Source organism: Onychostoma macrolepis, chromosome 05 (assembly GCF_012432095.1).
Source record: "Onychostoma macrolepis isolate SWU-2019 chromosome 05, ASM1243209v1, whole genome shotgun sequence".
Lineage (NCBI taxonomy): Eukaryota > Metazoa > Chordata > Actinopteri > Cypriniformes > Cyprinidae > Onychostoma > Onychostoma macrolepis.
Window position 1 is genome coordinate 39619636 of NC_081159.1, and position 14492 is coordinate 39634127.

At 41.3% G+C, this 14492-nt stretch overlaps 1 protein-coding gene across 1 annotated transcript; it reads left to right on the plus strand.

Moving 5' to 3' along the window:
- The first annotated feature begins 249 nt into the window (after positions 1 to 249).
- On the plus strand, positions 250 to 3009 carry LOC131541167 (glutathione S-transferase theta-3-like). Its single transcript, XM_058776745.1, has 5 exons — positions 250 to 913; positions 1221 to 1308; positions 1395 to 1545; positions 1682 to 1855; positions 2012 to 3009. Exons 1-5 carry the CDS (start codon positions 790 to 792, stop codon positions 2147 to 2149), a joined length of 675 nt encoding a protein of 224 aa, XP_058632728.1. The 5' UTR covers positions 250 to 789; the 3' UTR covers positions 2150 to 3009.
- The last annotated feature ends 11483 nt before the right edge of the window (positions 3010 to 14492 follow it).

The window sequence follows — 14492 nt, forward strand, 5'->3', positions numbered from 1 at the left end:
TGTATTGAGAGCAAAAGGTATGTATTTGTGAGAAGTCAGTTACAGTAACGGTACAGATTTTTGGCAAAAACAATTCAGTGTATCTAAACTAAGTTAACTTTTCTGAAGTAACTTTTTGTTCTGACGTGCTGTTTTCTCATTTGCTACATGTATTCCAGATATGAAAGTCAATATTGCACAACTACAAATGCAAAAGTTCCTGCTACATTTATGTGTGGAACTGGTACAACTTTAACAGGGTACTGAGTGGATAAACTCCTCGTTAGAAATCGCGTTTCTCCCTCAGGGGCCCCCCTCTATCGCCAGGCCCTTGGAATCAGGGCAGGGCAACCGTGCCATAGCTGGGACATTCTGTAATTTGGTATCATTTTAGACATGTCCTTCATGGGCCACTGTGGTCCTGTGTCAAACCCTTAGTAAATTCCCCCCACACACACCTTAAATCATTTCACATACCGTACATACTCACAACTTTTTCCATATTGATGTTTCTGTTATCAGATCTGTTTCTGGCACATTGGATCAGTGGGTTATGCCATCCCAACTGAGTCCGGAGTCCATGTTCTCTTGGCTTTCCTCCAGGTACTCCGTGATTTGAAGATGTCTGGGATGTCCTGTGATTTGGTGAATTTTAAGCATGTAACAAATGGTCCTGGTTCTGTATCAAACCCGAAAGTTACATCACAACCACACCCCAGCCTGTCCCTGTTAACGGGCCGAATTGACTGAGGCATCCCAAGCAGGAATAGGCTACTTGTTGTTTCTACAGGACTCACACTTCAGTTGACTATGGCTGGCAGACAGGCAGTGAAAGTGTACTTAGATCTTGTGTCTCAGGCCTGCAGGGCTGTACTAATATTCCTCAAAGACAACAAAATACCACATATGGTGGAAAACACTGCCATACGAAAAGGTGAGCAACATTGTTGTGTGTGTGTTGTTCAGTGGAGGCTGTGAGAGTTGTTTGAATGCATTTGTTTGTTGGTTTGTGTTTAACACCATTCCAGCTTCTGTGGTTATTTTCATGGCAAGAAATATTATGGCTGAATTATATCATTTTGAATGCATTTGTAAAGTCCAGATGATTTGAATCCAAACCTATACAAAAGTTATTCTGAATATAATGTGTTAATATTTGTTGTCAGAACTCTTTATGAATTCAAACTTAATTTGATTCATTGAACTTCACAACTTTAATGCTCTTGAACTTGAATCTCTAGCACAGCAGAAAACACCTGAGTTCACCAAACTCAACCCCATGCAAAAGCTGCCAGTGTTAGAGGACAATGGATTTGTTCTCACTGAGAGGTAAGAAGAGAGAGTGTAGCTAGAAAAACAGATCAAACCTTATTTTGGAGTGTGATATTCTTATAAGCTTTGGTTTTGTGTCACAGTGACGCCATATTGAAGTATTTGGCAACAGCCTATAATGTCCCTGATCACTGGTACCCCAAACTGCCACAGAAGAGAGCCCGAGTGGATGAGTACACAGCCTGGAATCATGCCAACATGCGCACACACATTTCCTTCATCTTCTTGCAAGAGGTAGGGTTTGACACGGTTAGTTGACATGACATTTCAAGCAGCAACGTTGTTCTTCATCTAAAACTGTTTTAAACCACATTTACCTGTTTTTGACCCTGATTTTGGCAGACTTCACAGGTTTTGTATTCCTGAACAGGTTTTACTGCCATTCATGGGACAGCCGACAAATCCAGAGAAACTTAAAAAGGTGCTGGCAGACCTGGATGGCACACTGGACAAGCTGGAAAACATGTTTCTGAAGAACCAGGCCTTCTTATGTGGTGACGACATCTCATTGGCTGACCTGTTAGCAGTTTGTGAGCTCATGCAGGTAAGAACTTAGAGCCTCTAAAAATGCTGTGAGTGTTCACACAGAGCAGTTACAAAGAAGTCCTACCTGTCTTACTTCACCTGGTCTTGAGATTTTTGGTGACGTCTAAGCTATAGGGCTGAAGAGCTTTAAAATACATTCTCTTGTCTTTTTCAGCCTATGTGCAGCCAGAGGGATGTTCTGAAGGACAGACCCAAACTACTGAGCTGGAGGAGTCAAGTCCAGTCAGCGCTCTCAGACTCCTTTGATGAAGCTCACTCTGTTGTCTACCAAATAAGAGAAGTTCACGGCTAAACTGTCTCCCTGTCCAAAACAAGGCACTCTGTAAAGATATTTTTCACAACTAGTCACAATTAACATGAGTAGTATTATAAAGCCACGGAATGTCACCGATTTTGATTGATGACCGACAGCTGTTGACCTTTGACCTTAGGGATTAACTTTATGACCTTTTAATGATCGCAGCAGTGTTATTGTCATGAATCTAGTCTGCACTTCCGTCCATTCATCACCAGAGGTCACTCGCTCACCACATGGACTTTCACACCACACACCACATGGACTCCATCTCCCATCATCCAACACTGATCACAGCTGTCACCAATCACTCATTGCACTAATCACACGCACACCTGATCCCACGCACATACTGATCTCACATGCTTTATAAGCCTTGGACTTTCTCTGCCTCTCTGCCGAGTATTGTATGCGTTTACCGCTCCCATAGCCGTAGCTACTCTACCGAGCCCCTGTTGTTTTCCTAGTTTTCCCCTGCCTGTTTGGTTTGTGTTTTCCCGTGTTTGTTCTAGCCCGTGTTTCCCTGGATTAACCCTTGCCTTGCCGTTTGGACTCTCATTGCACCCCATTGGATTCTAGCCCGTGTTCCCTGGATTATCTCTCTGCCTTGCCCACTGGATACTGTTGCTGATCATCGACCTTCGCTTGCCCTAGGATTACTCTTTGTCTTGTCCCTGCCATACCTGTTTGCCATTGTTTCGACCCTGCCTGTACGACCACGTCTCTGCCTAAATAAAGCTTGCACATGGATCCGCACGACTCACGTCTCGTCAGCCATGTTACAGAATACTCGGCCTCACGAGGATCCAGCAGCTTTTCCAGCAATGGACCCTGGTCAGGTATGGATCCTTTCAACCAGTTGCTCGATCTACGACAGGGAGTCTTTCCATTGAGGAGTCGTCACTCAATTTTGTGTGATCTCGGACAAGGTACCTTTTGATGAGGTGGTATTAAAAGACATTTTCGTTTTGGACTGAATGAGCCTGTAAAGTCTTGGTTACCTGAGGGAAAGTTTAATGTCAGTTTAAAGGATTTTATAGACTATGCTTTGCTGTGTGCTGGCTCTTCGTTTACTGTGGGTGTCGCGGAAGAGGAATGCAACACCGTGTCCGTGACTAAAATGGTAGTGACACCGGAGCCCGTTCACAAAATGGCGGCCACAACAACAGCCCGTCATGTCATTGCTGTCAGTAAAGAACCAAGTAGGGTCACAGCAGCACGTCTCCGCTGCTCGTCCAGAGTCACAGCAGCACGTCTCAGCTGCTCGTCCAGAGTCACAGCAGCACGTCTCAGCTGCTCGTCCAGAGTCACAGCAGCACGTCACAGCTGCTCGCCCAGAGTCACAGCAGCACGCCACAGCTGCTCGCCCAGAGTCACAGCAGCACGCCACAGCCGCCGCCCAGAGTCACAGCAGCACGCCACAGCTGCCCGCCCAGAGTCACAGCAGCACGCCACAGCCGCCGCCCAGAGTCACAGCAGCACGCCACAGCCGCCGCCCAGAGTCACAGCAGCACGCGTCACAGCCGCCGCCCAGAGTCACAGCAGCACGCCACAGCCGCCGTCCAGAGTCACAGCAGCACGCCACAGCCGCCGCCCAGAGTCACAGCAGCACGTCACAGCCGCTCGTCCAGAGTCACAGCAGCACGTCACAGCCGCCGCCCAGAGTCACAGCAGCACGCCACAGCCGCCGTCCAGAGTCACAGCAGCACGCCACAGCCGCCGTCCAGAGTCACAGCAGCACGCCACAGCCGCCGCCCAGAGTCACAGCAGCACGCCACAGCTGCTCGTCCAGAGTCACAGCAGCACGCCACAGCCGCCGCCCAGAGTCACAGCAGCACGCCACAGCTGCTCGCCCAGAGTCACAGCAGCACGCCACAGCTGCTCGTCCAGAGTCACAGCAGCACGCCACAGCTGCTCGTCCAGAGTCACAGCAGCACGTCACAGCTGCTCGTCCAGAGTCACAGCAGCACGTCACAGCTGCTCGTCCAGAGTCACAGCAGCATGTCACAGCTGCTCGTCCAGAGTCACAGCAGCACGTCACAGCTGCTCGTCCAGAGTCACAGCAGCACGTCTCAGCTGCTCGTCCAGAGTCAAAGCTGCACGTCACAGCCGTTCGTCCAGAGTCACAGCAGCACGTATCAGCTGTTCACGTCACGGCTGACACACCCAGATCATCAAGGTCAGTCTTCCACTATCCCAATTTGATGTCTAGTTTGAGGGATGTACCGTTGGTGTCTGCACGCACTGCTGGTATCCCCAAACCAACTCACACTAACCCTCCTGTTCTTTTGCATATTCCCCTGTCCGAAGCGCTCCCCCTGATGGGAATCGCTTTATGTTGCGTTTGGGCTGCGTACACCACCGCAGAACTGCCCGAGGTGGCGGCACACGCTGCAGAACCTCCAGAAGCGGCGGGGCTCGCCTCAGCCCCTTGTATGGTGGTGGCGCCTTGCAATGTTCTCTCGGTCTGTCGAGTTGCGGTCGAGGAGACTGTTACCGCTGTAGAACTTCCAGAGGTGGCGGCAACCGCTGCAGAACCTCTGGAGGTGTCAGTGGTATCCACTCACCAACTCTCGTCTTGCTCTGCCACGGCCACGGAGGCCGTCCCTGAACTCTCGTCCTGTCCTGTCATGGCTATGGAGGCCATCTACGACTCCTCGTCCTGTCCTGTCGCAGCCAGAAGGGCTGTTCCTGAACTCTCGTCCTGTCCTGTCGCAGCCAGAAGGGCTGACCCTGAACTCACGTTCTGTCCTGTCACGGCTATGGAGGCCGCCAATGAACTCTCGTTCAGTCCTGTCACGGCTATGGAGGCCGCCAATGAACTCTCGTTCTGTCATGTCACGGCTATGGAGGCCGTCAATGAACTTTCTGTGTTCCCTGCCTCGGCCCTTGGGTCCGTGCATGTTCTCTCTCCTCTTTATGTCTCCATTCTCCCTAGGTCCCAGGCTCTGCTGTGGGTTCCTGGTCCGTCGTTGTGGGCTCCTGCTCTATCTGCTCCACCGTGGTTGTCCACTATCTGGCTCTGGTGGTCTTCGGCTCCGTCTGGTCCGCCCTGGTGGGCTCGAGTCCCGTCTGGTCCGCCCTGGTGGGCTCGAGTCCCGTCTGGTCCGCCCTGGTGGGCTTGTGTTCCGTTGGCTCCACCCTGGTGGGTTCCAGTCCTGTCCACTCTGCCCTGGCTTCCTGCTCTGCCAGCTCTACCTCGGTCCCAGATCACTCCACTTCCACATGGACCTGGCCCTCCATCCCTCCCCCTGTTCCGCCTCCTCTCCACCTCCCTCCTGATTATAGACTGTGTGGAGCGTCTGGAAGCCGCTCTTTGGGGGGGGGGCTCTGTCATGAATCTAGTCTGCACTTCCGTCCATTCATCACCAGAGGTCACTCGCTCACCACATGGACTTTCACACCACACACCACATGGACTCCATCTCCCATCATCCAACACTGATCACAGCTGTCACCAATCACTCATTGCACTAATCACACGCACACCTGATCCCACGCACATACTGATCTCACACGCTTTATAAGCCTTGGACTTTCTCTGCCTCTCTGCCGAGTATTGTATGCGTTTACCGCTCCCATAGCCGTAGCTACTCTACCGAGCCCCTGTTGTTTTCCTAGTTTTCCCCTGCCTGTTTGGTTTGTGTTTTCCCGTGTTTGTTCTAGCCCGTGTTTCCCTGGATTAACCCTTGCCTTGCCGTTTGGACTCTCATTGCACCCCATTGGATTCTAGCCCGTGTTCCCTGGATTATCTCTCTGCCTTGCCCACTGGATACTGTTGCCGATCATCGACCTTCGCTTGCCCTAGGATTACTCTTTGTCTTGTCCCTGCCATACCTGTTTGCCATTGTTTCGACCCTGCCTGTACGACCACGTCTCTGCCTAAATAAAGCTTGCACATGGATCCGCACGACTCACGTCTCGTCAGCCATGTTACAGTTATGACAGGTGTTATGACACGTGTTTGTAATATATCATGTTTATGTATCCTCATCCATGAAATAAGAGAGTGGTTACATTGTGCGTTAATGCGCAGCTGTTTGTGGTATAGCTTGCCGGACCTCCGGTTCGTAACGCGACATGTGTTTGTAATGCATCATCTTTATGTGTCCTCAAATAAGAGAGCGGTTACATTGTTCGTTAATGTACAGCGGCTGTGATATGACAGGTGTTTGTGGTATAGCTTGCCGGACCTCCGGTTCGTAACGCGACATCTGTTTAAATTGGATTGATGGGGCAGCAGGTGCTCTTATGTGGTGTCACGCCATCCCATGGGTTTCGGTCAGCCTGCATGGATGTGAGAAAGAGATATTGGTTTAAGGACAATTTGAAAAATAAGTAAAGAAAAACAATTTTAAGCTAGAGATAGTTCTTAAAATTCAAGGTGATTTATTGTTCTAGCCAGTGCGGTCATTGCATTTTAGATGTGTAAAATTACATCACTAAAGGGGTCAATAAATGAGTAATAATACAATAAAATAACTCTCACACACACACACACACTCAGGTAGATATACCAGACTAGAGGAACCAGGGCTTCTCTCTCTCTCTCTCTCTCTCTCTCTCTCTTACACACACACACACACACACACACACACACTCTCAGGCAGATATACCAGACTAGAGGAACAAGGGGTCCTCTCTCTCTCTCTCTCTCTCACTCTCTCTCTCTCTCACACACACACACACATTCTATTGGTTGTATTCTCAGCATTGTAATGAAATGAAGAATTAAAAACTTAGCTTAAGGAATAAAAATAAATATTGCAATAAAAACCTTTGAGTACAATGAAAACGACTTGCATTTTCAGAGAGGATATGAAATTATGTCTTTACACATTAACAGTACATCCTAAAATAAAAGGCTTGCAGATAGTTGAAGCTGAATTAGAAATTCTCTGAGTGCAGAGTACTTCCCCATCGTTCAGTGAAATGAGAAGTAGGGGAGGGGGAGGTGGAGGTGGACCAGCCATCACATACACACACACACACACACACAAACATGCTCAGGCAAACTATACCGGACTATAGGAACCAAGAGTCAAATATGGAAAATATCGAGTAACGTTGGGGATAAAAAATATTTGAAAAACATCACCGGTCATCTGGCAGCTGCTTGGCTTACTCCTTGATTAATTATAGTGGTTCAAACACTTACACTAGCAGGAAAAGAGATTGTCGTGTTAGGGTTAGGATCAATTATAAATTTATAGATTATAATGATTATAAAGATTATACGCCAAATGGCAAAAAATAACAAATTTTGCAGAGGTCAATCATTAGGACTATTACTACACATATGGTTTGTGGGACACTCCATACAGACGTAATTAATGTTTTGTTTAGTTTTTTTTACTTTACAGATTCTAGACCTACCCATCACACAAAAATTCCTGCACATGATTCCATTTTTTATAAAATTTTGTTTGTAAGCGATCTTAATTATGAGGACTCAAGAAATTTAATCATAAACCACATTTGCAATGTTATATCAGTGTAATACCCGTGTCATTATACAAATTTGTGTTCTGAGAAATCATATAAACCAGTACACACATACATAAACATTTCAAGCTAAAAAGAGACTTATCTCTATTTTAAAGAATATGGAAATAAATAAAATATAGATTTATTTATGACATCATAGTAACAAACATGTTACTCAAGCAAAGCAAGCCATTTATCATACATTTTAAACAAAAATTTTAGTTTTTCACTAACCACACATAAACGTTGTTTTCTCAATAACAAAAACACAAACATGTACATTCATGCTGCTCACATATTATCGTAGCCCAGTTTGTGACAAATACAGTATAATCAGACTTTAACCATTATTATATTTTTAAGATACTGAAAAACACAAATGTCAGGGTATGTCAAAACTCCTCCAATTCCCCAAAGACCCCCATTTTAAATAAAACATTGTTTAGTATGTTTGTAAATATTTTATGACTCAAGAAGTATCCTCATAAACTGCATTTATGTAATTATAGCAGTGTAAAACACATATAATCATACAATTGTCTTGATAAATCATATAAACAAGTACAGACACAGCACACACACACACACACCATTCAGAAAGGTCAATAGTCTAGGTCTCCACTGAGCGCTAAAAGCTAGTTTTCCAACTTTTTCAAGTGTTCCATCTCCCCAAAATCATATATTGTCCATTTTATACTTTTTAATGTAGCTTGAACATTTGAATAAAAGGTTGACAAATGTATCTTCATAACCGTTGTGTTTTGACACAATGTCATCAACTGATTCTCTTTAATTTATAAGATTTACTTTTATTATTTCTACAAAGGTTCATGCTACAGTACTTTTATCAGTCTAATAAATATGCGGTCAATACATGATGAAACAATAATCGTGGTACCAAATAAGTTTTACACAATGTTTTTAAGAAAGGGATGTTTTAAAATACAACTAAACCAGACGACAGATTAGTTTTTTCTTTTTTACAAACCTATACGTTTCAAGTAATTTGCCCCTGAGTTGTTTCACATCCAAGCGGAATAGCTCTTATTTTCTAAGTTCCAATACAGGGCTCCAGATGCAGCTTCTTAACCGAACAAAGAAAACATATTTTCACATTCATTCAACATATTTTTAATATTTTGCACGAGTACCATGGGTTCATGCCTTTTTTTAAAGGCTTGTCTGATGCTTTAGACGCATCAGAATGTGAAATTTTTTCAGTATCCAACATGAAATTAAAGAGTTGTATCAGTTGTTTCAGCTGTTTATTACCATTTTCTTAAGTTATTATTTTACTCACATATAGAATAGGTGTAGAATAAACCTTATCGTCCATGCTTTTCCCCTTTACAGACCCCCATGCACAATTGTAAATTCAAGAGCCCTAGTTAGCACCATTTAATAAAAGTGCCACAATGCATTCAGAATACAGAAAACCCCCCTCTCGGTCTATTACGACAGGCGTTTTACTTAGTCAAATGATCAGGATTACGGATGATACTGTACACATTTTGTTTGTTGGACCGTTTATGTCACTACTATGACTGTACTGTAGGTGAGGCCTTCTCTCTCTGAGAGACATCAGCATTCACTGTTTATATAAATAAATGAAAATGTCTACTTGAGTAAGTCGTTATTTCTTTTTAGGACGATTATTCATCTATTTGATGTGAGACCCCATTAAGTATCGACACAAAAATTAAGGCGTGCTGTTTTACACTTACAACTGAATTGACATATCTTACCATTGTGCTCAAAGCTACACATTCAGTAAAGTTTGAGGGCGTGCTCAGTCTTGAAAAGGCTACAGACACAAAATATCAAGGCATTTTTTAGTGCTCTCTATGTAACTCAAGACTCACTAAGTAAATATCATATGAATACAGAAAACCCACTCGTGATCATCTGGGTATATTTTTGTAAATGTTGTTTTAAATTACTTTTTTCTTACGCCACTACATCTAGAGTTCTTGCTCAGATGTGCACATTTTATTCGTCGTACTCGTTTCAACATTTCCGCTCGACATTAAAGCGTAGGTAATGTGACCGCAATTATGAACCATAACATTACACTACATCCCCTTTGAAAAGGTTATAGACATAGTCGTTTATACAGGAAATATGTTTGCACAACAGAAATATGTATCAGTATAACAAATACCTAATACTGAAATCCTCTCTTCTAAATTTGTTAAAGTTTTGGCCTACCCCGCTAGCTGATACCACTCTATACTTTTTCATTGTTTTTGTACAGTTTTTAGATGAAGACTACTCTCAGAGCATGCCGTTGAAAATAAAAGGATAGTCCTTCTGTATGGAATTAGATTTGTGCCAAATAAAATGAATGTAATTTTTAAAGAAACGTATGAAAATATCAGTTGAAACTGAATAAAATGTCTTTGAAACTAAAAAATAAATAAATTACAGGCAAAATCTTTGACCTCGTTTTTAATATACTGCATGTTTTGCAACTGTTTTCTCATCTTTCATTCGTTGATCTGTACTTACAAATGCACTTCCAGAGTTTTCATTTACGCTTCTAAAGTTTTCGTTTACGATTCTGAAGATTTAATTTACGATTCTGAAGTTTTCGTTCGCCATTCTGGCACAAATCTCTCGTGGGGGCGGGTCTAACAGCGGTGTGTTCTCATTGGCTACTGAGTTTTTGATTGACAGCTTCTTGACCTGGAAGCGAAGGCGTCAGTATCGTTGCGCCTGTGTGGATGCTTCCTATTTCATTTTAATGATATAAAATTATATATAAAGATTTTTTATTATTATTTTATCAGTATTTTTCTGCTGCTACACTACATTGATGAGATGATATCCTAGGAATAGCACAGATGAATGATATAATCATCATGATCATCAATCATCGTCGTTATCAGGATAACGTTACTCACGGTAAGTTGTCTTGATTTAGTCCAATCACAGGACCTGGTTATCTACACACAGTTACAGTCTTCAATTAGATCATATTTGCTTCGATTAGTTCATATTTTCCCCAGCACATAGAGTGTACAGTACTAAATTTACTGTATCTGACAATAACCAATGCTATTTTACAAGCGCGCTGTCAATCACTGCGCTGTCAACTTTAGCAATGTAAGCCTTTTACCATGCTTTTCTGTTAATGAAAAATAGTCACTTCAGATGAACATTTCAGGGGAAAACAAACAAACTTTGACAAATAATGCCTAAATATATATCCAAATGCAAAACCTAATACATGCAAATAATTATGACTGAAAACAGTTTCCAGCAACTAGGGTATACACAGTCATGATTATATAGGCCTATACAGCCATATAATGGTTACACAGCAGTATTACAGATGATTAATGGTATATAACTTTGAGGTATTTTAGTACCAAGTTAATACTAATATATATTAAATAATTATATTGTGTATTTATTTGTTTGAAATATTTTAAGTTTGAAATGTGCCATGGGAGTTCAAAGCAGTTTGTATTGTTAGACTATGATACATGTCCGTTCTCTGTTTCCAGGGAGCGGAGCAACTTTTCCATGAAATTCTGATGCTGACCCAGAGGATGTAGTGATAGTACCAGAGATCCACTGCCCTCATCAGACAAGAATCTTATTGTGTTCAGACACATCACCTTTGAATGACTGGGATCTTGATCTTCAGACACCTGATATTATGCAAATATCTTTACTTCTTTGGAGCTCTAGATAAAACAAACACTGTTCACAAGTACACAAGAGGTTGCACTTTATTCTTATTAGTCTATGCTGATCTTGAATTGGCATACCAACAGCATATGATTGTTAAGGAGATAGTTCAAAAATAAAAATATATATATTTTTAATTTTACTCACCCTCATGCGGTCTCAAATGCATATTACTGTACTTTCTTTCTATTGGACAGGTAAACACAAGTTAAGATTTTTAGGCAAATAATTAATCTCTGTGAGTCCTAAAGATGCTTTAAAAAGCACACACAGCGACCGTGACCGTAATCCATCTGACCTTAGTTTTTAAATCAGTATCTTTTGAAGTGAAACAACAGATAAGAAAAACACTAATAATATAAACTTTTGACTATTAATAATCGCTTCCACTCAACTGTAGTATGTGCATGGGTTACAGTTCACTTGTGTTATGTGGATTCTCAGAGATGGGTTATTTTCTTAAAAATCTTTGTGTCAAGAAAGAAAGTCATATACATCTGGAATAGCATGAAGGTGAGTAAATGAAAGAATTTTCTTTTTTTGGCGTGGACTATCCCTGTAAAGACTGATATTGCACTCCAGTACATTACATACTCATTCACTGTTTTGTAACTTATACTGTAACAGGAACTGTTGAAAGGATCATTGCAGTGTTTAAAACATATGAATTTTAAACATTCTGTATGTTATGTTCTTGTGCATTTTGTGTGGTAATGTAAATTATAATAATACTGTGCATTATGTATACTATGCAGTTAGTGTTTTGTGGATTCTGGTCTTTCCTCACAACATAATTGCATCCAAGACTTTCACTTTGACACTTGTGTATATGCTATAGTGACAATAAAGAATGTCAATTTATTTGAATTAATTCATATTTTCATTTACATTCATTCAACTGGTTTATAAAAGTCACACTTGAAAGTTGATGATTGTTAAAAATGTATTTCCAATTTTAAATGTTAGATGATGATGTTGTTAACTAAATAAAATAACTAAACAATAGGCAGCAAGAACATTCTTTGTGTGGGATATGTAATAAAATAAGCTTGATTGCCTGGTTGGAGTGAGACTTTCTTGACGTCTGAATATCACAGGATAGTATTATATTTCAAATTTAACAGCTCAACCTAATTAGACCCTATAATGCAAAATAATCAAGAGCAATAAACACATATAATAAGAGAACACTGGACATTATACAATATTTCCAGTATTACAGTAGGCTACTTTAATAATTAAACCTCAATATGACCTTTTTCTCTCGCGTTTTCTCGTGCTCCTAAAAGCTTATGTTGACAGAGTAGTAGCAACACATAAATACAGATTGAATTCAAAAACAAAACTCCTAACTTTATATCATTAAAATGAAATAGGAAGCCGTTAACACAGACGCTTCCAGGTCAAGAAGTTGTCAATCAAAAACTCAGTAGCCAATGAGAACACACCGCTGTTAGACCCGCCCCCACGAGAGATTTGTGCCAGAATGGCGAACGAAAACTTCAGAATCATAAATGAAAACTTTAGAAGCGTAAATGAAAACTCTGGAAGTGCATTTGTAAGTACAGATCAACGAATGAAAGATGAGAAAACATGCAGTATATTAAAAACAAGGTCAAAGATTTTGCCTGTAATTTATTTATTTTTTAGTTTCAAAGACATTTTATTCAGTTTCAATTGATATTTTCATACGTTTCTTGAAAAATTACATTCATTTTATTTGGCACAAATCTAATTCCATACTTCTACATGAGATTGTTTAAACTGAGATTGTGATGTACTGTAGAGCTTTTTCTGGTTCTGTCTACAAAGCGGCCACGAGACACGCAGATCTTACAGTTTCTCTGTTACATGTACATCTATTTCATTTAGAACACAAAGTTGCACATTACAAGTTGAAGATAGTCTGGAAACACTATTTGCTTTGTACGCATCTCTAAACATGACTTTAATAAATAAATCACAGATGTCATGTAGTTAATTCATTGAAAGGTGCATGTTTTTGACCATTTTAGACGGTCTGCACCAGCACACAGACACATGTTTTAGGTATTTATCTGACCAAAAGGTTTGATCCTGGAGAAACACGCACAACAGCAGCTGTGTGTTGTCATGATTGTCTTTATAACTGATCCACTTTTATTAAAACAATGCGGCATGAAATTACTGTATTCAACAGCACAGTCCCTTGAAATATTGCAGTATATCTTTTTTTTTCCTTCTAAATATCATGTATTTAGCTTAAATATTAGCTGTTAAGTGTTTACAAAGTTGTCATGCCTGTCGTTGAATTTTATAACTGTAGTAGCCCGACTCTGAAACCAGACCAAAAAAAATTAGCTTGAGACTTAGCTGTAGCAGTATGAAAATTGTTGTGTTTTTTTTTTTTCTTTCTATGATTTGTTCGTGTTCATCAATATTTAGGTTATGTGAATTTGCTTGATTGAATAAAATATTTAACAAAATGTTTGGGTAATGTGTGTGAATATAGAATGTGGCACAAGGATCTTTGAAAATATTTTATCCTAAAAGATTGAGATTGAGAATAATAATACAATTAACACATTAACATTTTACAGGAGATGTGAATGTGAGTTCTTGGCTGATTTGTACAACAAAAACACTGTGCATTTAACAGCAAGATACTTTTAACGCCTTGTTCGCAAGAAAAACATAGGATTGTTAAAGAGATAATAATCTCACTGAATGTATCAAAGCATCCAATGTTTATTACTACTGAAGGCGTCACATCCTTGGTTGTTTCACACATACAGGCCATGCCTACATTCAGAATTTGGTATTTAAATAAGGTTTAGCGGCCACATAGTTAACCGGAGAAGACATTGCAGTCTCCTGGTACAATGGCTGCTGCTGCTCCAAACAGTCCTGAAACATCTAGAAGAATGATGTGTGTAACACCACCAAGAAGTTATGTTGAAATGAGAGAGGAGCTGACTTTAGCACCAAGGAAAAATCAAGGGAAGAGCCTAAGAAAGGTTCTCATTGAAGATGAAGATATTGTGAAACGAGATTTCACGGTGTCTTGTGATCGTGTGGGGAGATTTGTGTTTGACAAAGAGTTGCAGATTGTGAAACTCTACGTTTTGGAATCTTACGATGAATATACACCCTAATGCTCCTACCTGCTTTTGACCGC

Coding starts and splice junctions, on each gene's coding strand:
- LOC131541167 (XM_058776745.1), top strand. CDS start 790: ATGGCTGGCAGACAGGCAGTGAAAGTGTACTTAGATCTTGTGTCTCAG. Junction 914..1,220: donor AAACACTGCCATACGAAAAG/GTGAGCAACATT, acceptor TTGAATCTCTAG/CACAGCAGAAAACACCTGAG. Junction 1,309..1,394: donor GGATTTGTTCTCACTGAGAG/GTAAGAAGAGAG, acceptor TTTGTGTCACAG/TGACGCCATATTGAAGTATT.